At 44.1% G+C, this 26980-nt stretch overlaps 1 protein-coding gene and 1 long non-coding RNA gene across 2 annotated transcripts in view; one reads left to right on the forward strand and one right to left on the reverse strand.

Annotated features, from left to right (window-relative positions):
- htr2aa (5-hydroxytryptamine (serotonin) receptor 2A, genome duplicate a) overlaps positions 1–26980 on the reverse strand; it is a 114005-nt gene that overhangs the window by 78218 nt on the left and 8807 nt on the right. The window contains exon 2 of the mRNA XM_067992274.1: positions 3250–3450. Within this exon, the coding sequence (XP_067848375.1) occupies positions 3250–3450 (201 nt within the window). The remainder of the gene's footprint in view (positions 1–3249; positions 3451–26980) is intronic.
- LOC137326893 (uncharacterized) lies at positions 368–25761 on the forward strand. The gene is made up of 2 exons (XR_010964281.1): positions 368–408; positions 24935–25761. It is a non-coding gene; the product is annotated as an uncharacterized lncRNA (long non-coding RNA).

Here is a 26980-nt window from a genome sequence, read left to right on the forward strand (position 1 = left end):
GGCCTTCCACCTTCAACCCTCCGTAAACTTGAGCTCATCCAAAACTCACATACTGCTCATATCCTAACCCGCACAAATTTCCGTTCACCCATTAACCCTGTGTTCAATGATCTACTCAGTCCACCAACGCCTTGATTTTTAAATTCTCAACCTCATGTTCAAATCCCTCCATGGCCTCGTCCCTCCTGGTAGCTGGTAACTGTTATTTGTTAACGCCACCTTGGATGTCGGAGAGGCCGTGTAGCGCCGAAACAACGGGCCCTACACAGCCCAATCTTGCATCCTAGCTACCTTTAAGAGATTTCTAAGAAACATCCTCCCTTTAAGAGATTGAGCGCCCTCTGGTGGTGGAAAGTGCAAATTGCATGGATTCCACGTGCAAGGCCCGGACAGGAACGCTGATTGCAGGTAAGTGCTCCTGTGGGTCCAAACTTGCGTCCTGCCTGCGCAGGGTCCTTCGGGCACGGGGTGGTAGCGCATCCCACCGCCCAAAATGGACTCTTATCGAATTTCTCCCTCTACATCTTTGACAAAGCTTTTAGTCATCCGTCCTACTATCTCCTTTTTTGGCTCGGTCTCAATTTTTGTCTGATTACGTTCCTGTGAAGCGTCTTGGAACATTTTACTATGTTAAAGGCACCATATAAATGCAAGTTGTTGTGGTCTATCACATTAATGAAATAGCACTAAATTTTATGCATTAGTGCTCAGCCATAAAGAGTTTTTGTACGATGGGAATGTATATCAGGAATTCGGGACTGGAAGTCAGTGTATTTGATTTGCTGTCCACCCACTTCCTGTCTGTTAAAATGAATGGATGGAAAATTGTACGGCACGCCAATTGTGCATAGTGATCTCCGCACCTGAATTCCCAGTAAAGGTTTCGATCATATGAAGCTCTGTGCTGGAGTGCTAACCTATAAAGTTTATCCAATAGTCTCCATAATGCACTACTGCCAGAGCAATGTCATAAGCCAGAATTAAATGTTTCATACTCATCGATGTAGGTGCTGATGAACAGAATACTTTTCTCTCAGTATTAGCACCAAGTTGGCTAGGTCAGGTGTTGTAGAGCTTGATGCAGAGTTACCCCTTTGCAGCGATGCAGAATGACAGTATAACTCAAGAGGCAGGTCCTGACCTGAATGGAATGGTGTGAGACCCTCCCAGGGGGGCCACCTCAGACTACTTCAGCCTGACACTGCACCGATCTTCTAGGCCCTTTATAAACTTGCACAGCGCTGTTTTTAAGTATTTTGAGAGCGCAGAAGCTTCCAGCCACGCTCTTGGTACAAGAACGGAAGTGGAGCCGTGCCTATGTGCAGGTGGAGAGCTTTATACAGATGATGAGAGTTCGATCGGCAGCCAGCCAGTATAAATCAGGCTCTGCCAGGCTAGAATTGAATCTGCAGCTGTAGATCAAATGTATTTTCCCACTTGCCAAGCTAATGGACTAACTCAGCAAGGTTGCCCACTTATTGCCAGATATCAGCAATTTTGTGACGAGGGCTGGCACCCACCTCGAACTTGATTTTAAAAAAGTAATTCTCGGGATGTGGGCATCGCTGGCAAAGTTGGCATTTATTGGCCATCCCTAGTTGCACCTTGACATCACGTGCTGAACGGAAAGGAAGAAGTCACGGCCCAGGTGTTAGCCTTGGTTCAGTGGTAACACTCTCGCCTCTGAGTCAGAGGTTGTGGGTTCAAGCCCCACTCTAGAAACTTGAGCACATAATCTAGGCTGATACTTCAGTGCTGTGCTGAAGGAGGGCTGCACTGTTGGATGTGACGTCTTTCAGATGAGATGTTAAACGGAGGCCATGTCTGCTGTCTCAGGTGGACATAAAAGATCCCATTGCACTTTTCAAAGAAGAGCAGGAGAGTTCTCCCCAGTGTCCTGGCCAATATTTATCCTTCAACCAATATCACTAAAACAGATTATCTGGTTATTGTTATTTTTTTTTATTCATTCATGGGATGTGGGCGTCGCTGGCGAGGCCAGCATTTATTGCCCATCCCTAATTGCCCTTGAGAAGGTGGTGGTGAGCCGCCTTCTTGAACCGCTGCAGTCCGTGTGGTGAAGGTTCTCCCACAGTTCTGTTAGGAAGGGAGTTCCAGGATTTTGACCCAGCGACGATGAAGGAACGGCGATATATTTCCAAGTTGGGATGGTGTGTGACTTGGAGGGGAACGTGCAGGTGGTGTTGTTCCCATGTGCCTGCTGCTCTTGTCCTTCTAGGTGGTAGAGGTCGTAGGTTTGGGAGGTGCTGTCGAAGAAGCCTTGGCGAGTTGCTGCAGTGCATCCTGTGGATGGTACACACTGCAGCCACTGTACGCCGGTGGTGAAGGGAGTGAATGTTTAGGGTGGTGGATGGGGTGCCAATCAAGCTGGCTGCTTTGTCCTGGATGGTGTTGAGCTTCTTGAGTGTTGTTGGAGCTGCACTCATCCAGGCAAGTGGAGAGTATTCCATCACACTCCTGACTTGTGCCTTGTAGATGGTGGAAAAGTTTTAGGGAGTCAGGAGGTGAGTCACTCGCCGCAGAATACCCAGCCTCTGACCTGCTCTTGTAGCCACAGTATTTATGTGGCTGGTCCAATTAAGTTTCTGGTCAATGGTGTTACATTGCAGTTTGTGGGTCCTTGCTGTGAGCAAATTGGCTGCTACATTTCCTACATTACAACAGTGACTACACTTCAAAGGTACTTCATTGGCTGTAAAGCACTTTGGGACATCCTGAGGTAGTGAAAAGGCACTATACAAATGCAAGCCTTTCTTTCAGATTTATTTCCTGTAAAGCTAGCAGAGAGCAGAGACTCAATCTGGGCTGGACACCGAAGCAGGTGACAGAGAAGAAAGGGCAGTGTGCTAACCCATCGTTCAACCCATCTCTTTAGACAGAATGTTGATATACTTCTTCCTTTCCTTTTAGCTCATGGTGTCTTCCACGAATTCCATCACCAGTTTAGATTTGAATATTATATAATGCCCCATCTTAAAATAGGCCTCTGTTTATAGCTGCCTCTGTACTGCACCATTACCAAACTGATTACCGTTCTCAGAGGTGTAGTTAGTCTCATATTATCATCAGACTGCTTATTACCCACAGGCATGGTTTAAAAAATTTAGAGGCTGTAATTATTTTACATTATACATTTCATTATTCAGAAAAGAGAGGGGGGTGGAAAGGAGACAAAAACAGAAGAGAATCATAATCTTGCTCTGGATAATGACGTTATTGTGCACTCACCGACAGATATTGTCCAAACAGCAATTATTTTCATGAACGCTTTTGTTCTTGAGTTGAAGCGACTGTGATGGATGGGATTCCGTATTGCAATGTAACGATCCAAAGATATTGCACACAAGTGCATGATGGACGCAGTTGAAAATAGCACGTCAAAATAAATCCATAATGGACACACTTTGGCAGGTAATGGCCAGATGTATCCTAAACAAAAGAGCAAGTAGGTCAGTGAATGATTGAAATATAATTGAACCTTAGATCTTTTTATTTTTTGGTTTTAAATACATGCAGGCTTTAAATCATTTGAAGCAAATATTTAAGACATTTAAGTTCTGATGTGTTAACAGAAAATGAGGCCAGGGTGCAGAATACAATCTTTGGTTCAATAAAATATATCAAGATAATCTACCAAGCAAATTCTGTCTGTTGTCATATTTAGGATGTAGCGCAAAAATGCCACCAGGAGCCTCAGGCCAAAGAAGAACACATTTCATTTCTATGATTTGTACGTATATTCATATAATGATATCTCTTGCAATAGTACGACTACCAATAACTATTTATCAGAAAGAACTTGAAAGAAAGACTTGCATTTATATAGCGCCTTTCACGATCTTATTACATCCCAAAGCTTTACAGCCAATCAAGTATTTTTAAAAATGTGGTCAGTGTTGTAATGTAGGAAACGCAGCAGCCAATTGGCACACAGTAAGGTCCCACAAACAGCAATTAGATAATGACCAGATAATCTATTTTAGTGATTTTGGTTGAGGGATAAATATTGACCTGGACACCAGGGAGAACTTCCCTGCTCTTCTTCGAAATAGTGCCATGGGATGTTTTACGTCCAACTGAGAGGGCAGACGGGTCCTTGATTTAAAGGCTCATCCAAAAAACAGCACCTCCGACAGTGCAGCACTTCCTTAGCACTGCACAGGGAGTGTCAGCCTAGATTTTGCGCTCAAGTCTCTGGAGTCACACAACGGAATCCATTAATTCTTTCTGCCCAAAATATTACCCTGTGTTTTCTCTTTTCAGGTGCCGATAGGCCTGCTGTTTATTTCTGTTTTTTTTCCATTTCAGATTTGCAGCATTTGCAGTTTGTTCTTTTTATCCCCATCAATTTATTCACTTGATAATTAGCTGCTAGTTACAGAAATAGGTGCTACCTTCCACCTCTTTAGAAGGATTTACAGGCCAATTATGTTATACATTTTGCCCTGAAGCAAAGGAATTTTGTCTTCCCATTAATGCAAACTGTCTAACGTGACTCCGGTGTGAAACTATGGTAAGTGCTGTTTAATCACCTGGAGCTGGTGGTCTCGGAGCTTTTCAGCTTCACACTGGGAAGCAATGCACGGTTCCCAAATTATCTAAAGTTCTGACTGGGAACATTTAGCATTGTATTTTTATTCTTTTAATGATAGCCTAGAGACTGGTACACTGTAGGCTCTTTGGTAATGTTAAAATGGAACCACTTTCCAGGACCATGGAGCTGGCAGGAAAACCTAGGTCTGCTGGCTCTGCATTGCTCAAATTGCAGTTCAAGAAAACCAACTGCGCAATGTGATGACTCATACTGAAAAGCAGAGGGTGGGAAAGTTGTTCAAGGGTACAAGGGTGGGAATAAGCATAATGAAGGGGCAAAGCAGTCTAAAATAGTAGGCTATGTAAGAGATGTACCTTAGGGTAGATAGAAGAGGGATTAAGGAGAAAGATAGCAAAAGAAAGAATAAGATAAAGTAGATGGGAAAAGGGTACCGAGGAGTATGAATGGCACACACTCCGCCTGTTTGTACCTGAATTTTGCAAATGGTGTAGGACCCTGGTTTGCAATATGTAAGCAGCCTCCCGCTTGTTAGTCCTTCTGGGGGAACATTTATAGGCCTGCCTGAAAATTGTATCAGGTGGGCCTGATTTGCAGCTGCCCCCTGCCCATTTTCAGGAAAGAAATGGGCAGCTGGCAGTTGAAAATTGCTCCTGATAGCTCCATTTGAGGAGCTAGCACTGGTACAAGTGCAATAGATTGAATGGCCTCCTCCTGTGTTGTAGTCTTTATGATGAAATGAAAGCAGGTGAGATGGTGCTGGCTTTTTCTCGACTGTACTGGACATGTTTCTTTTTTTTTGCGTGAGGCCGTCATGGAGTGTGAATGGGATAGTGCCACAAAGGGAAGCTCGTGCCTCCAAATGCTCAAACCCAGATGAGTGTAACTAAAGTGCTAAATTCCCTACTGCCTTTTTCGCACACCCTGAGCAAAGGCTGAACTGATATCATAGCATAGCTACTACTGTTCGTATGTTATTTTAAGAGTTAACTGTAGGCTACTAAAGTTTTGGGGAGAATTTACTCCTGCTGGTTCAGTCATGATTTTGCTGTTTTCAGCACATCTCCCACAGAGGAGGCAACTAATGAAAAGGAAAAGCACCAATCCTTTAATCAGCATTGAAGCACAATTAGAGCCCCGATTTTAACCTGGACCGGATTCGGTGCGGGCAAGGGGTGGGGCAGGGCAAGTGGATGAATCCCCATGATCTGGTCAACGTGAGGCTGGGCCATTTAAACTGCCGTGACCTCATTTTAATATTTGACATTGTCTCCTGCCTGAAGCCGGCAGGAATGATGTCAAGGCTGATGGGTGTCAGTGGGAAATGGGTAGGAGCTGGACTGCACTGGTGACCCAAGGGAATGGTCCTCAGCTTGAGGTAAGTGCTGGGTGGGAGGGAGGAGGTTGCAGAGCCGATGCCGGTCGGGGAAGGGAGAGGAATGATGGTGGATAGGGAGGCCCAAGGATTCTTTGCAGGGCTCAAAAGTGCACTCGTGCTCCTCCTGCCCCCCAAGGACTCCTTCCAAAGATGTATCTTACCTTTGCCTCATCTGGCCACGCTGCTACCTCAGACCAGGTTTCACTGACACCTTTGGCAATGTGAAGTTAAATTTGCCTTGCAGCACCATGCTGTCACCTGGCCTTGACTTTCACATTTTAATTAGGCCCATCGGGTGGCCTCCATGCCGCAGAATCCTGGCAGATAAAATGGTGGTGGACGCAAACACATCGAGAACTCAGTGCAAATCCCTCGACCAGCATGTTAATCACCTGGGCGGGCTGGGTTGGAACCAGACCTTAGGAGGCAGTCAAGCATCTGAGTTAAGCATCAAAATTTGTGCCCTGTTCCACACTAAGTCCTGGTTGCCCACTGTTCCTGTCTTTGCAGTTCCTATATTGGCTCCATAGCTCCTTAAATGCCTTGCCCTTGTCCCTCCACCACCTTAGCTCATCCTATCTCTGTAACCTCCTCCAGCCTTATATCCCCTCCAAACCCTTTGGACATCTGATTCTCACCTTTTGCGTGTTCCTTCTCCCTTCACCCACTATTGGTGATAGAGCCTTCAGCCACATCGTTCCTATTCTCTGGAACTCCATCTCTGAACCTCTCTGCCTCTCTTCTTCTCGCAACACGTTCTAAAAATCTTCCCAAAATGAATCTATTTGACAAATTTTTGATGGCCTCTGTTAATTTCTCTCTCCACAGTTCAGCATCTGCTTTTCTAACTATTCACATTTGTGAAGCACTTTGGGACTTTTTTTTACATTAAAGGTGCTATATAAATGAAATTTTATTTGTTGAAATAGCCCTGGCAAGACAAAGCCAACTGTTTACCCAGCAAGATTGGGAAATATAGCCAGCGGCTGCAAACCTTAACGCAAGAATTCAGGGAGAGTAGACACACAATTTAAAGGTCTGAAAATCATTTCTGATAATGTTTAGTGAGCATGTTAACGAATTAATTTGTATTTTAATAAATTAATCTGTGCCTTTTCTACAAATTTAATATATTCTGCAAGATGCATGACCTCATTAAAAGTGCAGGTAATTAGATAGCACAGTGTAGTAGGGTGATGGGTAGCCGACATGCAGTAACACAGTAATGGTGGAGGATAGGGTTATACCCACAGCTGAGTTCCTGACATCAGCCTCATCTCTGTGGGGAGGAGGGAAGTGCTTCCCCTGCAGGAATGGAGAGAAAATGAGATGGAGTCGTCTCTCAGTTGCTCTCATGTGCCATCCAGTGGACAAATTTAGAGTAGCTTGGCACAGGCCTCGGAGCAGGTCAGCTATATTTTGGGGCTACATTATATAAGTAATTTGAGTCGTAACATGTGGTAAGTGGAACATGCTTGGGAGGAACAGGTGACTTTGCACCTATGGTTCCCAAAGCTCTCCACCACTGGGGATTCCTCATATTATCTTTGGGTCTCTTGTAAACTAGTTGATAGAGCTTGATTGCTATGATTGGTCAACAACTCCATTATCATTGTATCATGCGACTACCAGATGGTAGAAGTGAACTAGACGAATCTTGGTCTTCTTTTATCTAGCAATTCCTATGATCCTAAGTTCCCCTGCCATGGCTCCAGTCATGGAAGAGAGACTCTGTAGCAGGAAAAGGAAAAAATAATATTTAAAGGAGTGATAAATTAGTGGTATTTTGAAAATAAAAGTTAAAATAATGAATTTGATTCTTTAATTTAAGTTTCCATGACCTAGAAATGGGTTTAACTCTACAAATACCACCATGGATAACAGCACTAACTGAGGAGATCCTAATCAGTACAGCTCCACAGCATAAACTGTTCAGTTTGGTACTAAATGATAGAAAAAAATTGCCAATATGATTCGAAGAGGTGACAAGAATGGCTGGGGGTAGATTTTCGACTTACCGGAAGGGTGTAAAACTGGTGTCACGGATCGCCTGCTCCTTAGAGGAACTGTACGGTTTTAATTTCTATTCTATCATTTTTGTAACGGTGCTGTGATTTAAATAAACCAAACACTTGCTCATGGAGTGGGAGGGAGCCCCCTAAAAGGAACTGTATGTAATCTTCTTGTCTTGTGGTTACTCATCAATTCAAGGCCCTTGGGGCTCTGCTCCAGTGTTTTGCTTATTCGCCTCCTTAGTCACCTCAATTAGATCCCTTATTCAAATAGTTGTGATTCCATTGTATTCAATTTCTTGTGCTTGTCCTATTTAATTGCGAAGAAATCTAATTACGGCAGGTAGCTCGGTAAAAGATGATTGATCTAACACTGGGAAAATTATTCAGCTGTGAGATTGGGAGCATTCAAAATATGCATATGTGCAAAGGGACCTTAGCAGAGGTCTCACTCTGTTGGTGTACTAACGCGCTATGTTATGGATTGTCCAGTTCCCAGACTCAACAGAACTGGAATTACTTCCCCAGGAGAAGGGAGCTAACATTGACAATCACTCTGAGCTGCTCTTATGCACCTCTTTAAGGTTGGTGCAGATAGACCATTGCGAGTAGGTGGCTTGCTTGGCCTCTTAGTTGGAGGATTACGTCTAATGTGGCAGAATGTAGAAAGAAGGAAAAGACTGACTTAACAGTAATTGCATTTTAGTCCTGATTAGACGTGTGTGACTCTTTGGGATCTTTTGACTATTCTTCCATGGAAAGGATTTGAAAAAAGAGTTATTTTTAATGTAGGGTTTTTAAAAGCATAGTGTATTCATGAGTTATAAAAGAGACGCTGAGATGATAAATAGTTAAGATGATAATGAGCTAGATGTTGTTTTCCTATCGACTGTAAATAATAAGCAATTCATTAGATGGTCTTGGCAATTAAAAAACACCTCATACCCATTGTGTTGGAAAGTCTTTGATCCCCTTTCCACCTGTACACAGCAAGAGATAAAACATAAAGACACAGTCAGTTGAGAAGGCTTTTTGAAACAGAATGCTGTGAGGCAGTCAAGGTTATGATAAAGTTGGAGTAAAGGAGAGCAATATAGAACTGGATGGTAGAATTTGTACCGGGTGCGTTATGTTACTTGTCAGCCATGGCTCAATGGTGGCACACCTACCTCTGAGTTAGAAGGTTGTGGGTTCAAGCCCCACTCCAGAGACCTGAGCACATAATCTAGGCTGACACTTCAGTGCAGTACTGAGGGAGTGCTGCACTCTCGGAGGTACCATCTTTTGGATGAAACCGAGGCCCTGTCTGCCCTCTCAAAGTGGACGTAAAAGATCCCATGGCACTATTCAAAGAAGAGCAGGGGAGTTCTCCCTGGTGTCCTGGCCAATAATTATTCCTCAACCAACATCACCAAAACAGATTATCACCTTGCTGTGCGCAATTTGGCTGCTGCTTTTTCTGGATTACAACGGTGATTACACTTCCAAAAAAAAGTACTTCATTGGCTGTAAAGTGCTTTGGGACGTCCTGAGAGGTGCTATATAAATGCAAGTTCTTTCTTTCTGAGTCAAGTAAGATGACCCACTGATGTGGGGAAGTGTGACGTGTTTTGCACTATTACACGAAGATGAGTTGTACTGTTTGAAATAATATGATTCGGATTATAACCACTGTTTTGTACGTTCACCTTAATGTGAAATAAAGCAGCTTACTGGTTAATATCTCACCAAGTGTTTGCTTTGTGAAGAAGCACCTGTGCTACAGACATGAATATCCGATTCAGGTCATGAGGGGATGTTATCGTTACACCCTGGGTTATGCCATCATGCAAATAGCTTTAGGAAGTGTGAATCAGCTCCCATAAAAATAAGGCGCTCAGACCAATTATGAGAGCAGATTATACTACTGAACCCGAGAGGCTTATATATGGCAGACCCCAATTTGTACTAATGTAAATGTGTCCAATGCTACAATGCACCAAATCCCCTCTTGCAGATTACTCATAATGTTTGTGATGCACACGGGACATGTAAAAGATGTCTGCAGGCTCTGAAGATAGTTAAAATATGCCTGGACTCAACACTTGTCTTTGGATAGTTGATTGTCTCTCAAGCAGGTACAAAGCAAATTCTAATCCTGTCCCTTTAAGAGACGAGGCATAGTGTTCCCACAAAACTATACGGACATCAGTTTAAAAACATGTTTATCCAACCTTTTATAGCCTCTCTTTTTAATTTTAATAGTGGTTTTAGAACAAAATGAAGAACATTCTTCTCATTCTTTCATATAAGAGGCTGATAAATAAATTTGCTGTACATACACTTGATACACTGATGTGCAAAGATTTTCTTATGTTAATAAACCTTTATTGAATGCTAAATGACATTACATTAATATTTTCTCCTGTGAAAACATGAATATTTTGAATTTTAATAAATACAGTTAGTATGTGTTGATGTTTGATGTTCTGAGGGTGAGCAAAAATGCAACAAAGTGGAGGAACACCTCTGGTGTTGCTCATGGTAAGTCAAGGGATACGCTGTTATAATGACATTAGTGTGACACCATGTAGCGCACAATGTATTATTATATAATATAATCGGTGTTGTTATTGGACAAAAATTAGAAAAATGTGCGCCTCTCACTCTCTGATTCTATCTGTATCCCGTTCTCATAGATTTACAGCACAGAAGGAGGCCATTCGGCCCATCATATCTGTGCTGGCTGAAAAAGAGCCATCCAGCCTAATCCCACTTTCCAGCTCTTCGTCCGGAGCCTTGCAGGTTACGGCACTTGAAGTGTACATCCAAGCACCTTTTAAGTGCAATGGGGGTTTCTGCCTCTACCACCCTTCCAGGCAGTGAGTTCCAGGCCCTTACCACCCACTGGGTGAAAACATTTTTCCTCAACTCCCCTCTAATCCTTCTACCAATTATTTTAAATCTACGCCCCCTAGTTATTGATCCCTCTGCTAAGGGAAACAAGTCCTACCTATCCACTCTATCTAGGCCCATCATAATTTTATACACCTCAATTAAATCTCCCCTCAGCCTCCTCTGTTCCAAAGAAAACAATCCCAGCTTATCCAACCTTTCCTCATAACTAAAATTCTCCAGTCCTGGCAACATCCTCGTAAATCTCCTTTGTATCGTCTCCAATGCAATCACACCTTTCCTGTAATGTGGTGACCAGAACTGTACCCAGTACTCAAGCTGTGGCCTAACTAGTCTTTTATTCAGTTCTAGCATAACCTCCCTGCTCTTATATTCTACGCCTCGGCTAATAAAGGAAAGTATCCCGTATGCCTTCTTAATCACCTTATCTACCTGTCCTGCTACCTTCAGGTTCTCTGTCTTTGTCTTCCATTTTTTCTGACTCTGTCCGCTATTATCTCTATCTCTCTCTCTCTGTATGCCTCTCACACACTTTTGTTGTCATTTCTGTATTTCTTGTTTTGTCTCCAGCTCACTGCTACACTTTCCCTTTCTGTATGTCTCCTCTCTCTCTCTTTCTCTCTGGAAGTTGGGGTTGGGTTGTTGTTTCACCTTGTCACATTTGCATGAGGGAGTTAGGGGCCTGGGTTAAGAGGGAGCAGTAGACTGAAGCCTGAGGGCTTGGATAGGGAGGGACTGAAAGCCAAAACTTGGGACAAAAATGTGTGCTGTCTTTATTATTACTGTGCTACAGTTTTGTCTATATTTATTGGATATTATTTTTGCTGTGCCCTGGCTGTTTTATATCATTATGCATTTTATTATTAGTAGGGTACAGTTTTATTTATATGTATTATTGCTGTGAACTGCCAATATTATAATTGCTTCCATTATTATTATTGCTGTGTATGTGGGCCAAAGTCCAGGGCCTGAGGCATATCTGCATTGGTCCGGAGGCTGGGAAGCTGGGAGGAGTGGGTGGCAGAGTGGGCACCCGAAGTCATAGCTATAAATTTTGGGAGCCATAGCATTGTGGGCTTCTTGAACCATATATGGAATTCTGGGAAAGCCACCAGATGACTGGTTACCCTGGACCATAAGGTATTATGAAACCATCTCCTTGGTCAGCCTAGAACTTGATGGATGACACGCTTTGGTTTGGAAATTTGGTCAAACAACCCCAGAGGTGGTTTGTTAACAGAAGATGAAAGCCAGTTTATAGCTCTGGCCTGCATTTAACCTGCTATGAATATTAAGGAACATGCTGATTTCATTCGTCTCGCACAAAAGTTATGACCATCCCATAATTTCTGATCTATGCTTTCAGATTTGATTGGCACCTATGGAAGGGCCTCACATGACCTAGTTAAGCCTTCTTAACTGGATGTTAAAGTTTGAACCTGGAAAAGGGGTTTGTCTAAAAAATTTAAGGTATTACAAGGGCTGATCCTTTGTCTCCGGGAGTTCAATTCAGCAGTTAGATAGATAACACAAGAGAGATGCCAGCTCTTCTTGCAGTAGCCTTGCCAGTTAGACTAAGAGTGAAACGAGAGATACAGCTGATACAGCTCAACTGTGGGCCACAGAGGTAAGTATAAAGAACTTAAGAGCTGAAGTCGTAAGGTTAATAGAGGTTCTGTATTAAACTGACAGAATTAAAACTTATAACATGGATTGACATGGCATTTAATCTCAGACTGGGTTGTACTTTAGTGCTATTTTGATTGGCTTGGGGCATAACTATTAAGTTACTCTGGATTGGTATGTAAGAGAGAGGTGAAGTGGCACCTTATAAATCTTACATGTACATGGTGGAAATCCAATCTAGTCTGTATATACATGGGAACAGAAAGGACAAAGATTAGTCTGACACTTCTGACTTATTCAGACCAAATATTAGAAGTTATGGCAGTATATTCTGTATGCGTAAGGCATGTTCTAACATCTACAATCTCATGGCATCAGGTCAAACATGGGCAAGGAAACCTCCTGCTGATTACCTCCTACTGCTCTCCCTCAGCTGATGAATCAGTCCTCCTCCATGTTGAGCACCACTTGGAGGAAGCACTGAGGGTAGCAAGGGCACAGAATGTACTCTGGGTGGGGGACTTCAATGTCCATCACCAAGAGTGGCTCGGTAGCACCACTACTGACCGAGCTGGCCGAGTTCTGAAGGACATAGCTGCCAGACTGGGCCTACAGCAGGTGGTGAGCGAACTAACACGAAGGAAAAACCTACTTGACCTCGTCCTCACCAATCTGCCTGTCGCAGATGTCCTGTCCATGACAGTATTGGTAGGAGTGACCACCGCACAGTCCTTGTGGAGACGAAGTCCCATCTTCACACTGAGGACACCATCCAACGTGTTGTGTGGCACTACCACCGTGCTAAATGGGATAGATTCAGAACAGATCTAGCAGCACAAAACTGGGCATCCATGAGGCGCTGAGGACCATCCGCAGCAGCAGAATTGTATTCCAGCACAATCTGTAACCTCATGGCCCGGCATATTCCTCATTCTACCATTACAAACAAGCCAGGGGATCAACCCTGGTTCGATGAGGAGTGTAGAAGAGCATGCCAGGAGCAGCACCAGGCGTACATAAAAATGAGGTGCCAACCTGGTGAAGCTACAACTCAGGACTACACGCATGCTAAACAGCGGAAGCAACATGCTACAACTAAGCGATTCCACAACCAACGGATCAGATAAAAGCTCTGCAGTCCTGCCACATCCAGTCGTGAACGGTGGTGGACAATTAAATAACTAACGGGAGGAGGAGGCTTTGTAAACATCCCCATCCTCAATGATGGCAGAGTCCAGCACGTGAGTGCAAAAGACAAGGCTGAAGTGTTTGCAACCATCTTCAGCCAGAAATGATGAGTGGATGATGCATCTCGGCCTCCTCCTGATTTCCCCACCATCGCAGAAGCCGGAATTCAGCCAATTCAATTCACTCCATGTGAGAACAAGAAATGGCTGAGTGCACTGGATACAACAAAGGCTATGGGCCCCGACAACACCCTGGTTGTAGTGCTGAAGACTTGTGCTCCAGAACTAGCCGCACCTCTAGCCAAACTGTTCCAGTACAACTACAACACTGGCATCCATCCGACAATGTGAAAAATTGCCCAGGTATGTCCTGTCCACAAAAAGCAGGACAAATCCAATCCGGCCAATTACCGCTCAATCAGTCTACTCTCAATCATCAGCAAAGTGATGGAAGGTGTCATCGACAGTGCTATCAAGTGGCACTTACTCACCAATAATCTGCTCACTGATGCTCAATTTGGGTTCCGCCAGGACCTCTCGGCTCCAGACCTCATTACAGCCTAGGTCCAAACATGGACAAAAGAGCTGAATTCCAGAGGTGAGGTGAGAGTGACTGCCCTTGACATCAAGGTAGCATTTGACCAAGAGTGGCACCAAGGAGCCCTAGTAAAATTGAAGTCAATGGAAATCAGGGGGAAAACACTCCAGTGGCTGGAGTCATACCTAGCACAAAGGAAGATGGTAGTGGTTGTTGGACGCCAATCATCTCAGCCCCAGGACATTGCTGCTGGAGTTCCTCAGGACAGTGTCCTAGGCCCAACCATCTTCAGCTGCTTCATCAATGACCTTCCCTCCATCATAAGGTCAGAAATGGGGATGTTCGCTGATGATTGCAGTGTTCAGTTCCATTCGCAATCCCTCAGATAATGAAGCAGTGCGTGCCCGCAAGCAGCAAGACCTGGACAATATCCAGGCTTGGGCTGATAAGTGGCAAGTAACATTCGCACCAGACAAGTGCCAGGCAATGACCATCTCCAACAAGAGAGAGTCTAACCACCTCCTGTTGACATTCAATGGCATTACCATCGCCGAATCCCCCACCATCAACATCCTGGGTGTCACCATTGACCAGAAACTTAACTGGACCAGCCACATAAATACTGTGGTTACAAGAGCAGGTCAGAGGCTGGGTATTCTGAGGCGAGTGACTCACCTCCTGACTCCCCAAAGCCTTTCCACCATCTACAAGGCACAAGTCAGGAGTGTGATGGAATACTCTCCACTTGCCTGGATGAGTGCAGTTCCAACAACACTCAAGAAGCTCGACACCATCCAGGACAAGGCAGCCCGCTTGATTGGCACCCCATCCACCCCCCTAAACATTCACTCCAGTCACCACCGGCGCACCGTGGCTGCAGTGTGTACCATCTACAGGATGCACTGTTGCAACTCGCCAAGGCATTTTCGACAGTACCTCCGAAACCCGCAACCTGTACCACCTGGAAGGCCAAGGGCAGCAGGCACATGGGAACAACACCACCTGCATGTTCCCCTCGAAGTCACACACCATCCCTACTTGGAAATATATCGCTGTTTCTTCATCGTTACTGGGTCAAAATCCTGGAACTCCCTTCCTAACAGCACTGTGGGAGAACCTTCACCTCATGGACAGCAGCAGTTCAAGAAGGCGGCTCACCACCACCTTCTCAAGGGCAATTAGGGATGGGCAATAAATGCCAGCCTTGCCAGCGACGCCCACATCCCACGAATGAATAAAAAAAATATGCTACCGTATAAGTGTAGGGCTAGAGGCCGAGAGGCAGCACATTCGGGACTGAGACCAAGAGGCAGCCAGTTCAGTGCCAAGGCCTGAAAGGAGCTGGATCAAGGCCAAGGCCTGGAGGCAGCCAGTTCAGGGCTGAGGCCTGAAAGGAGCTGGATCAAGGCTAAGGTCTGGAGGCAGCCAGTTCAGGGCTGAGACCTGAAAGGAGTTAATGTCTGGGGGAAACCAATTCAGGGCTCAGGCCAAGAGGCTGATTGCTGATGAAAGAATTAAAGTCAGAAGCCTGCAAGTTATAGTTTTCCTTTTGGTGACTATTAACAAACTTTAATAACGGACCAGAACAGTAAAACAAAAATGTAGTTTATTCAATGCAGGTACACATCTAGTTCCATATGATCTCCATTACAGTTGCTAGAATGTCCCAAAAGACCTCCCAAGTAGGATACGTTACCAGGCCAAACAATGCCTGCTAGTAGACTAAATACTGCTAGTCCACTTTATTACAGTGTCAAGTATAAAACGGCAGTCTGCTTATTGTCATGGGCTGCAAACTGAAGTAGAATATGCTCACATCCTGGGAAACGCCATCAGTTAAGTTCAGGTAGATACTGCAAGTTTTGGAACCTGGTAGTACTCCAGCTGCAGGCATCAGGCAAAGGTGGGGTGGGACATGCTAAGGGCATTTCTGAGGTGAAACAGATGGATTTGTTAAAATTATATAGAAACTTGGTTAGACCACACTTAAGAGCACTGTGCACTGTTCTGGTCACCGTAGTACAAAAAGGATATAGAAGCACTGGAGAAAGTGCAAAAACGATTTACAGGGATGATACCAGAACTGAGAGGGTACAAATATCTGGAAAGACTGAACAAGCAGGGGCTCTTTTCTCTATAAAAGAGAAGACTGAGAGGTGACCTGATAGAGGTCTTTAAAATTATGAAGGGGTTCGATAGGGTAGACTTAGAGAAAATGTTTCCATTTGTGGGGGAGTCCAAAACTAGGGGTCATAAATATAAGATAGTCACTGATAAATTCAATCGGGAATTTAGGAGAAACTTCTTTACCCAGAGAGCCCTTAGAATGTGGAACTTACTACCACATGGAGTGGTTGAGGCAAATAGCACAGGTGCATTTAAGGGGAAGCTAGATAAATGCACGATGGTGAAAGGAATAGAAGGATATGTTGATGGGGTGGGATGAAGTAAATAGAATGGGAGGAGGCTCATGTGGAGCATAAACACTGGCTGAATGGCCAGTTTCTGTGCTGTGAATTCGATATAATTCTATGTAAATCTGTGGCTAATTTTACTGATTTCTTTGAGTTTTTTTAATGTGTTTATTATAGGAACATAGGAACAGGAGCAGGCCATTCAGCCCCTCGTGCCTGCTCCGCCATTTGATAAGATCATGGCTGATCTGTGATCTAACTCCATATACCTGCCTTTGGCCCATATTCCTTAATACCGTTGGTTGCCAAAAAGCTATCTATCTCACATTTAAATTTAGCAATTGAGCTAGTATCAATTGCCATTTGCGGAAGAGAGTTCCAAACTTCTACCACCCTTTGTGTGTAGAAATGTTTTCTAATCTCGCTCCTGAAAGGTCTGGCTCTAATTTTTAGACTGTGCCCCCTACTCCTAAAATCCCCAACCAGCGGAAATAGTTTCTCTCTATCCACCCTATCCGTTCCCCTTAATATCTTATAAACTTCGATCAGATCACCCCTTAACCTGCTAAACTCCAGAGAATACAACCCCAATTTGTGTAATCTCTCCTCGTAACTTAACCCTTGAAGTCCGGGTATCATTCTAGTAAACCTACGCTGCACTCCCTCCAAGGCCAATATGTCCTTCCGAAGGTGCGGTGCCCAGAACTGCTCACAGTACTCCAGGTGCGGTCTAATCAGGGTTTTGTATAGCTGCAGCATAACTTCTGCCCCCTTGTACTCCAGTCCTCTAGATATAAAGGCCAGCATTCCATTAGCCTTATTGATTATTTTCTGCACCTGTTCATGACACTTCAATGATCTGTGTACCTGAACCCCTAAGTCCCTTTAGCCATCCACTGTTTTTAACTTTTTACCATTTAGAAAGTACCCTGTTCTATCCTTTTTTGATCCAAAGTGGATGACCTCACATTTGTCTACATTGAATTCCATTTGCCACAGTTTTGCCCATTCACCTAATCTATCAATATCGCTTTGTAATTTTATGTTTCCATCTACACTGCTTACAATGCCACCAATCTTTGCATCATCGGCAAACTTAGATATGAGACTTTCTATGCCTTCATCTAAGTTGTTAATAAATATTGTGAATAATTGAGGCCCCAAGACAGATCCCTGCAGGACTCCACTAGTCACATCCTGCCAATGTGAATACTTACCCATTATCCCTACTCTCTGTTGCCTTTCGCTCAGCCAATTTCCTAACCAAGTCCGTACTTTTCCCTTGATTCCATGGGCTTCTAACTTAGTTAACAGTCTCTTATGTGTGACCTTATCAAATGCCTTCTGGAAGTCCATATAAATAACATCCATTGACATTCCCCTGTCCACTACTTTAGTCACCTCTTCAAAAAATTCAATCAGGTTTGTCAGGCACGACCTACCTTTCACAAATCCATGCTGGCTCTCTCTGATTAACTGAAAATTCTCGAGGTGTTCAGTTACCCTATCCTTAATTATAGACTCCAGCAATTTCCCCACAACAGATGTTAGGCTAACTGGTCTGTAATTCCCTGGTTTCCCTCTCTCTCCTTTCTTAAAAAGCGGAGTGACATGTGCAATTTTCCAATCTAGAGGGACAGTTCCTGAATCCAGAGAACTTTGAAAGATTATAGTTAGGGCATCTGCAATCTGCTCACCTACTTCCTTTAAAACCCTGGGATGGAAACCATCTGGTCCTGGGGATTTGTCACTCTTTAGTGCTATTATTTTCTTCATTACTGTTGCTTTACTTATGTTAATTTTATCGAGACCCTGTCCCCGATTCAATATTAGTTTTCTTGGGATTTCCGGCATGCTATCCTCTTTTTCGACTGTAAATACTGACGCAAAGTAATTGTTCAACATGTCCGCCATTTCCCCATTGTCAATGACAATATCCCCACTTTCAGTTTTTAAGGGGCCAACACTGCTTCTGACCACCCTCTTTTTCCTAATATAACTATAAAAGTTCTTCGTATTGGTTTTGATATCCCTCGCAAGTTTCTTTTCATACTCTCTTTTTGTAGCTCTTACTATCTGTTTTGTGACCCTTTGTTGATCTTTCCCATTTGCCAGGATCTGTGCCATTTTTTGCCTTTTTGTATGCCCTTTCCTTATGTCTTATACTGTCCCTTACCTCTTAAGTTGTCCATGGCTGTCTTTTTTTGGCAAGTAGAGTTCTTGCCCCTCAGGGGTATAAACCGGTTCTGTATCTCGTTAAATGTTTCTTTAAACATTTCCCACTGATCATCAGTCATTTTACCCATTAACAGATTTGCCCAGTTTACTGTGGACAGTCTCTGTCTCATCCCATTGAAGTCGGCCTTACCCAAGTCTAGAATCTTAGCAGCTGATTCACTTTTTTCTCTTTGTCTACATTGAACTCGATCATGTTATGATCGCTATTGGATAGATGTTCACGCACAGTTAAGCTGTTAACTAAATCTGGTTCATTACTCATTACTAAATCTAGTATGGCTTGCCCCCTTGTTGCCTTTAGGACATACTGCTGTAGAAAACTATCCCGGACACAATCAAGAAATTCACTACCTTTCTGACAGTTGCTAGTCTGCTTTCCCCAATCTATGTGAAGGTTAAAGTCCCCCATTAAGACCACTATGCCTTTGTTACACGCTTGTCTAATCTCTGCATTTATACAATCTAGCACTTCAGAGCTGCTGCCAGGGCTCCTATACACAACTCCCACTATAGTCTTAGATCCTTTCCTATTTCTTAATTCAACCCATAAGGTCTCTGTTGGCTGCTTACCTCTCGTTATATCCTCCTTTATCATTGAATTGATTTCATCTCTAATCACTAAGGCTACTCCTCCCCCTCTTCCATTTTCCCTATCTCTCCTGTAGACCTTATAACCCGGTATATTTAGTTCCCAATCCTGACCATCCTGCAGTCATGTCTCAGTAATAGCTATCATGTCAAACCCTCCAATTTGAATTAGAACCTGTAGTTCATTTAATTTATTCCTTATACTCCGTGCATTTGTATATAGATTATGTTATAAATTCAATTTTTTTAGACGTGTAAAAAGCAACACAGCTGATGAAAGAAAGTGGAGCAAATTTTTTCAAGTGATTTGATTGGTTGGCTTTGTGGCACTTGCTAGTTTATGAATGATAGCGGGATAAAAAATGGAGTGATTTGATTGGTTAGTTTTGTTGTGGTTACTGGCTTTTCATTGGTAGCTTTTCCTGCCAGTCTAAAAGATGGGTTTTAATTGCTTTGCATTAAATAAATTGAATATTTAAAATAAATCAATGTTGATAACAGATTGTGGTGGTTTGAGCTAATTACAATGTTTTGTCCTATGGGTGCATGATTTATTTTGAGAACTGTGATACCATTGAGAGATGTGGTGCTATGAATGCTCGCAAGATTTGAATTATATAGGTACGCTTCAGTTTCATACCTATCCAGCTAAAAGTTTACATTTATTAATACTATAAACGCTTATCCAACTTTTCTGGATGATACCGAAACGCCACAAACCACTTAAACTATTGCAGATCAACACCATAGAAAGAATGCAGGTGTGAGTTCTAAATAATACATCACATACTTTTCCTGCAAACATGACAATTTCATCAAACATTTTTACCTCCTTGCTACATTTTTAAACATTCCATGTTTGTTTTTTCTTTCTTGCTTTCATTTGAATTTTTCTTGTATTGTACAGATGCAGCTTGTCTTATTTGGTAGCACCCTTGACTCTGAGTTAGGTGGTTATAGATTCAAACTCCACTCAGAACTAGAGGCCAGGAAATTGGACTTGCGTCCAAAAATAGCGCAGTCCATGTCGGGCTGAGGCCCAAGTCAAATTTGGCATCAGGTCTCATTTGACTGAAACTGTGAGTGGTGACCTCACTCACCTTGACCACTCATGTCAAAGCATTGAACTTCTTCCTGTACTGCATCCATGTTCATGATGCTGTGCGCCTGGCATTGACTTCATCCCACTACCTTTTGGATGTAAGTCTGGAGGGCCTCTTGCACCCCCCCCCCCACCACCACGGATAAAGGATGTCCCTCCTTCTGTCCACCTTTTTTTTATTCGTTTATGGGATGTGGGTGTCGCTGGTGAGGCCAGCATTTATTGCCCATCCCTATTTGCCCTTGAGAAGGTGGTGGTGAGCTGCCGCCTTGAACCGCTGCAGTCCGAGTGGTGAAGGTTCTCCCACAGTGCTGTTAGGTAGGGAGTTCCAGGATTTTGACCCAGTGACGATGAAGGAACAACGATATATTTCCAAGTCGGGATGACTTGGAGGGGAACGTGCATGATGGTGTTGTTCCCATGTGCCTGCTGCCCTTGTCCTTCTGGGTGGTAGAGATCGCGGGTTTGGGAGGTGCTGTTGAAGAAGTCTTGGCGAGTTGCTGCAGTGCATCCTGTGGATGGTACACACTGCAGCCACATTGCTTCGGTGGTGAAGGGAGTGAATGTTTAGGGTGGTGGATGGGGTACCAATCAAGCGGGCTGCTTTGTCCTGGATGGTGTCGAGCTTCTTGAGTGTTGTTGGAGCTGCACTCATCCAGGCAAGTGGAGAGTATTCCATCACACTTTTGACTTGTGCCTTGTAGATGGTGGAAAGGCTTTGGGGAGTCAGGAGGTGAGTCACTCGCCACAGAATACCCAGCCTCTGACCTGCTCTTGTAACCACAGTATTTATGTGGCTGGTCCAGTTAAGTTTCTGGTCAATGGTGACCCCCAGGATGTTGATGGTGGGAGGTTCGGCGATGGTAATGCCATTGAATGTCAAGGGGATGTGGTTAGACTCTGTCTTGTTGGAGATGGTCATTGCCTGGCACTTGTCTGGCGCAAATGTTACTCGCCACTTATCAGCCCAAGCCTGGATTTGTTCAGGTCTTGCTGCATGCGGGCACGGACTGCTTCATTATCTGAGGGGTTGCGAATGGAACTGAACACTGTACAATCATCAGCGAACATCCCCATTTCTGACCTTATGGTGGAAGGAAGGTTATTGATGAAGCAGCTGAAGATGGTTGGGCCTAGGACACTGCCCTGAGGAACCCCTGCAGCAATGTCCTGGGGCTGAGATGCTTCTCTTGCACCAAGGCCTCTGGTGCATCAGCAGAGAACTATGGCACACGGACTCTCAGATCGGCAGATTGGTGAGGTCTGGCATGCAGATTCGAGGACGTGGGATTTAGTAGTGTGCAACCTTTATTCTATGTTTTAACAGAACTCATCAATATGTAAAAATAGGGATGGGACCTGCATCTGTGCTTTACGTGTGCGATATCTGAGCTCCATTCAGACTCCGTGCAGACAGCAGGCTGTTATATTCTGCAATTAACAGGTACCAGCTACCTTTAAGAGATTTCTAACAGACAGCCTGCCTTTAAGAGATTGGAGCTTCCCCCTGCTGGTGGAAAGTGCGAATTGCATGGAATCCTCATTCACGCTGATTTCCAACGCAGATTGCAGGTAAGTCCTCAGGCCTGACAAAAATCTCGTCCTGCCTGCGCAGGGACCATTGGGTGCGGGGTAATATCGGATCGTGCTACTCCTGCCCAAAACACGCCGTATCCAATTTTTCCCCCCAGTCTCTCACCATTAAGAAAATATTCCAATTTGTCTCTCCGATTCAAAGTGTATACCATACACTTCCCCACATTGAACTCCATCTGCCATAGCTTTGCCTCTCAATGGTATCACATTTCTCAAAACAAATCAAGCACCTATAGGGCAAAACATTGTAATTAGCTCAAACCACCACAATCTGTTATCAACGTTGATTTGTTCTATATATTCAGTTTATTAAATGCCATTTAGCCCCTCGAGTCTGCTCCACCATTCAGTGAGATCATGGCTGACATATTCTCTGCTTCTCCACAGCTCCTAGTCTCTCACCATTAAGAAAATATTCCGATTTGTCTCTCTGATCCAAAGTGGATGCCCTACACTTCCCACGTTGAACTCCATCTGCCACAGCTTTGCCCATTCACACAATCTGTCCATGTTCCATTGTAAATTCCTGCTCTCATCAACATAACTTACTGTCTCCTAACTTAGTGCCGAACTTGGATATACAAATGTCTATTCCTTCATCCAAGTCATTAATATATACGGTGAAAAGCCGCAGCCTTAGTACAGATCTCTAGGGAACACCGCTTGTCATATCTCGCCAATCAGAGAATGAATCCTTTGTCCCTACTCTCTGTCTCCTACCTCCCAATCAATTACTGACCATGTCACAAGGTTATGTCCAATCCTGTGCGCTTTTATTTTTGCTAATAATCACTTGTGTGGAACTTTATCAATTGCCTTGCGGAAGTCCATGTAGACAACATCATAGACACTTCTTTATCCACCATGCTAGTGAACTCCTCAAAAAATTGAACTAGATTAGTCAGACACGACCTACCCTTTACAAATCCATGCTGATTTTCTTATATCAGTTGATACTTGTCCAAGTGCTCTGATGATAGATTCCAGTAACTTACCCACAATTGATATTAAACTGACAGGTCTGTAGTTACCTGATTTCTCTTTCCTTCCCTTCCTTCTTAAATAATGGAGTGACAGTCACAATTTTCCAATCCAAAGACACAATTCCCTAACTTAGAGAACTTTAGAAAATTTCCTCTCATAGGCATTTCTGTTCCCTGGAGTGGAAACCATCAGGTCCTGGAGATTTGTCTATCTTAAGCCCCATTATTTTCACCATTACCATTTTTTCAACTTATATTAAGTTCCTCCCCTTTACGGGTACATAATTGCAGGCACACGTCCAAACCTGGAGACCCAAGGCTCACCCGAAATTGGGCCGTGGGCCTCATTTTAATAATTGTGATGAGCTGCCGATACCTGCCCTGACTCCAGAGGCAGCTCGGCGCCTAGCCATGATCCAATTTGGGCCGCTTGCCTCTCTGCCAGAAACCCTCAGTAAGTCCTCAGAGGTGGAGGGGAGGAGGAGGAGAAGGAGGCCATTGGCCTTCAGAAGTGCTTTGGAGCCGGGAAGAGCACTCCGGCTACTCCCAGCAGTCCCTTTAAGGTCTCAGTGTCAACGAATTTACTGGAAAGGTCCTTAAACAGGCATTAAGCCCATCATTAACATATTCAAGGGGCCTAACACCTGTGTAAAGTGGCTGCCTTGACGCCTGCAAAGCCGCTTTTGCCAATATGGCGGCACCCGTAATATAGGTGCAGATTGGGTACGGAACATTGTGTCCCAAAACTGGTTCTTTTTGCCCCGTTTTCTGCCCAGAAACCAGGCTTACGGTCAAGAGGTAAGCATCCTTCACTGTTCCTTAATTCCACCCATACTGTTTCCATTGCCTGTTCACCCTTACTGATATCCTTTCTTTCTACTGCGGTAATTGTGTGTTTTATCAATATTGCCTCGCCTCGTTTCCCAATGTCCCTGTCCTTCCTGAAGATCTTATAGCCTGGAATATTTAGCCCAGTTAAATAGCCATGCCCAGATTGTAGCCAGATCTCTGTAATGGCTACTCCAACTGAATTTGTACCTCTAGACTCGACTATTCCAGTGCTGTCCTAGCCGGCCTTCCACCTTGCATCCTCCGTAAACTTAAGCTCATCCAAAACTGTGCTGCCCATATCCTAATTCGTACCAAGTCCTGTTCACCCGTCGCCCCTGTGCTTGCTGACCTACATTGATTCCTGGTCTGGCAACGCCACAATTCTATAATTCTCAACCTTGTTTTCAAATCCCTCCATGGCCTCACCCCTCCCTATCTCTGTAACTTCCTCTAGCCCTACAACCCTCCGAGATCTCTGCGCTCCTCCAATTCTGGCCTCTTGCGCATCCCTGAACTTCATCACTCTACCATTGGAGGCCGTGCCTTCGGCTGCCTAGGCCCTAAGCTCTGGAATTTGCCCCCTAAACCTCTCTGCTTCTCTAATTCTTCGTCTTACTTTCAGACGCTCCTTAAAACCTACCTCTTTGACTAATATCTGTCCTGTCCTAATATCTCCTTATGTGGCTCGGTGTCAAATTTTGGTTGATAACACTTATGTGAAGCGCCTTGAGACGTTTTACTATGTTAAAAGCGTTATATAAATGCAAGTTGTTGTTGTTCTAACTCATTTGTTTTATTTCATATGCTCCGTGCGTTCATGTACAGAAGTCATACTTGGGTAACTGACGAATCCTGCCCATATGCCTTGATGGCATTTTTCTCACACTTTTTGACTTCTTGGAGTATTTATGTTATCTTTATCACTTTTTGTACTCTGACCTTTGCTCTTATCACCTCTTTTTCTTATCTTCAGGCTGCTATTATTTCCACCCGGACCTTCCCCTCTCCTCCCCTTTATTGGAGTGTTTGATGTAAGCTGAGACACCAGTGAAGTAATGAGGGAGTGCTGCATTGTTGGAGACTCTGTCCACTGTTCCAATATGTGGATGCCGGTGATGGACTGGGGTGGACAAATGTAAGGAATCTTACAACACCAGGTTATAGTCCGAAAGTTTTATTTGAAAATCACAAGCTTTCGGAGATTATCTCCTTCGTCAGGTGAGCATAGTACATTGGCGAGACCATGCAGACACTGTGACAACGGATGAACGGACACCGCGCAACAATCACCAGACAGGAGGGTTCCCTCCCAGTCGGGGAACACTTTAGCAGTCAAGGACATTCAGCCACCGATCTTCGGGTAAGCATTCTCCAAGACGGCCTTCGAGACACACGACAACGCAAAATCGTCGAGCAGAAATTGATAGCCAAGTTCCGCACCCATGAGGACGGCCTCAACCGGGATCTTGGGTTCATGTCACGCTACACGTAACCCCACCAGCAGGAAAAAAAAGTTATCTGTTTTTAATACAACTGGACATTCTCTCTCTCTCTCTCTGCCTATCGGGTCTCTTTCTCTCTTTGTCTGTGTAATTTGACCCATTTTGTATTCAGTATACTGGGACCTACTGTTTTCCGTGGCTAACCTGTCTGAACACCAAAGACACCTTTGATTGGTGTGATGGTGTCCCAGCCTAATATAAGATATGCGATTTGAGAACCTTTCATTCACTCACTCACCTGACGAAGGAGATAATCTCCGAAAGCTTGTGATTTTCAAATAAAACTGTTGGACTATAACCTGGTGTTGTAAGATTCCTTACACTGTTCCAATAGTTCAGTTGGATGGTAAAGATCCTGTAAGACAGTTTAGTCTCTTAACCATCTCTAGTGGTTGGGCATATTGTGCTTGCAAATCCATGGGGTGCAATCTTGGTAGTTAGATGAGGATAGTGCCCGCTGGTACCCTCTAACACTGACCCTGCTATAGGATGTGGGGACCAGTGGGAGGGTACTTCATGTGTTAGCAGGCTACCATGCCTTGGGAGACACTTTTTAGATGGAAAATCCGCCACCTGTCTGCATGTTAGGGCATGGGGAAAATTTTGACATTTCCGTAACATCCAGAACATTCTGATTGGTTCAGATTTCTCAGCAAGCAAACAAAAAATGCTTCAATACTTGTTTCATTGTCGTGAGCACATCGCTTAAAAAAGTTGTTTCCAAGTCCTACCAGTGACCATGTTGCTTCTTCACACACCCCACTGTACCTCTGTAAATAGAACTTATAACATAATAAACACCTCAAAAATTCAACCATACATCACATTTCCGTCCTGTGGGTTAACATCCAGTCTTTCTTTGTGTACAAATAATCACTTTGGTTTCAATGTCCTGTCACAGTCTCACATGGAGATTCTGCCACCAAAATATATTTAGACCCATTTCAGTTGGGATGAAAAGTATGTTATTATAGTCCTTTTATTCTCCAAAAACATTAAAACCTGCCCCTCACTAGTCTCACAGCCCAGCCCCCATGGTCACAACCCAGTTCCCCCAAAGTGCTCCCAACTCCTATCCCCCTGAAGCTCCCCCTCTCAACCCCTCACTGCCCCACCCCAGTACCCCTACTCCTCCATTCATGTCCCCGGGTTCTCCCATACCCTAGTCCACTCAGATACTCCCCCTACCCCCCCCCCCCCCACCGCACCCCCCAGCTGCCATAGCCTAACCTCCAACCTAACATGAGCAAAACCATGGGAGATCCACTAGTGCAGGGAAAGCTAACCTCTCAAATCTCAAGAACTAGATTTTTTTTTAAATTTGACAAAAAGCCTGACAGGTCCTGTTATGTCACAGCCCAGATCTTGGGAGGGTGACATCAAAATGTGGATCCCTGTCACTATCTGACACTCAGAGGTAAGGTCATATATGTTCTGAAGTTCTGCCAGCAGTGTGAGAACCATGCATCTGTAGACACCCTTAAAAGCACCTAGAAGTAAAATATTACTAAATATGT

This window comes from Heptranchias perlo, chromosome 11 (genome assembly GCF_035084215.1).
Source record: "Heptranchias perlo isolate sHepPer1 chromosome 11, sHepPer1.hap1, whole genome shotgun sequence".
NCBI classification, from domain to species: Eukaryota; Metazoa; Chordata; class Chondrichthyes; order Hexanchiformes; family Hexanchidae; genus Heptranchias; species Heptranchias perlo.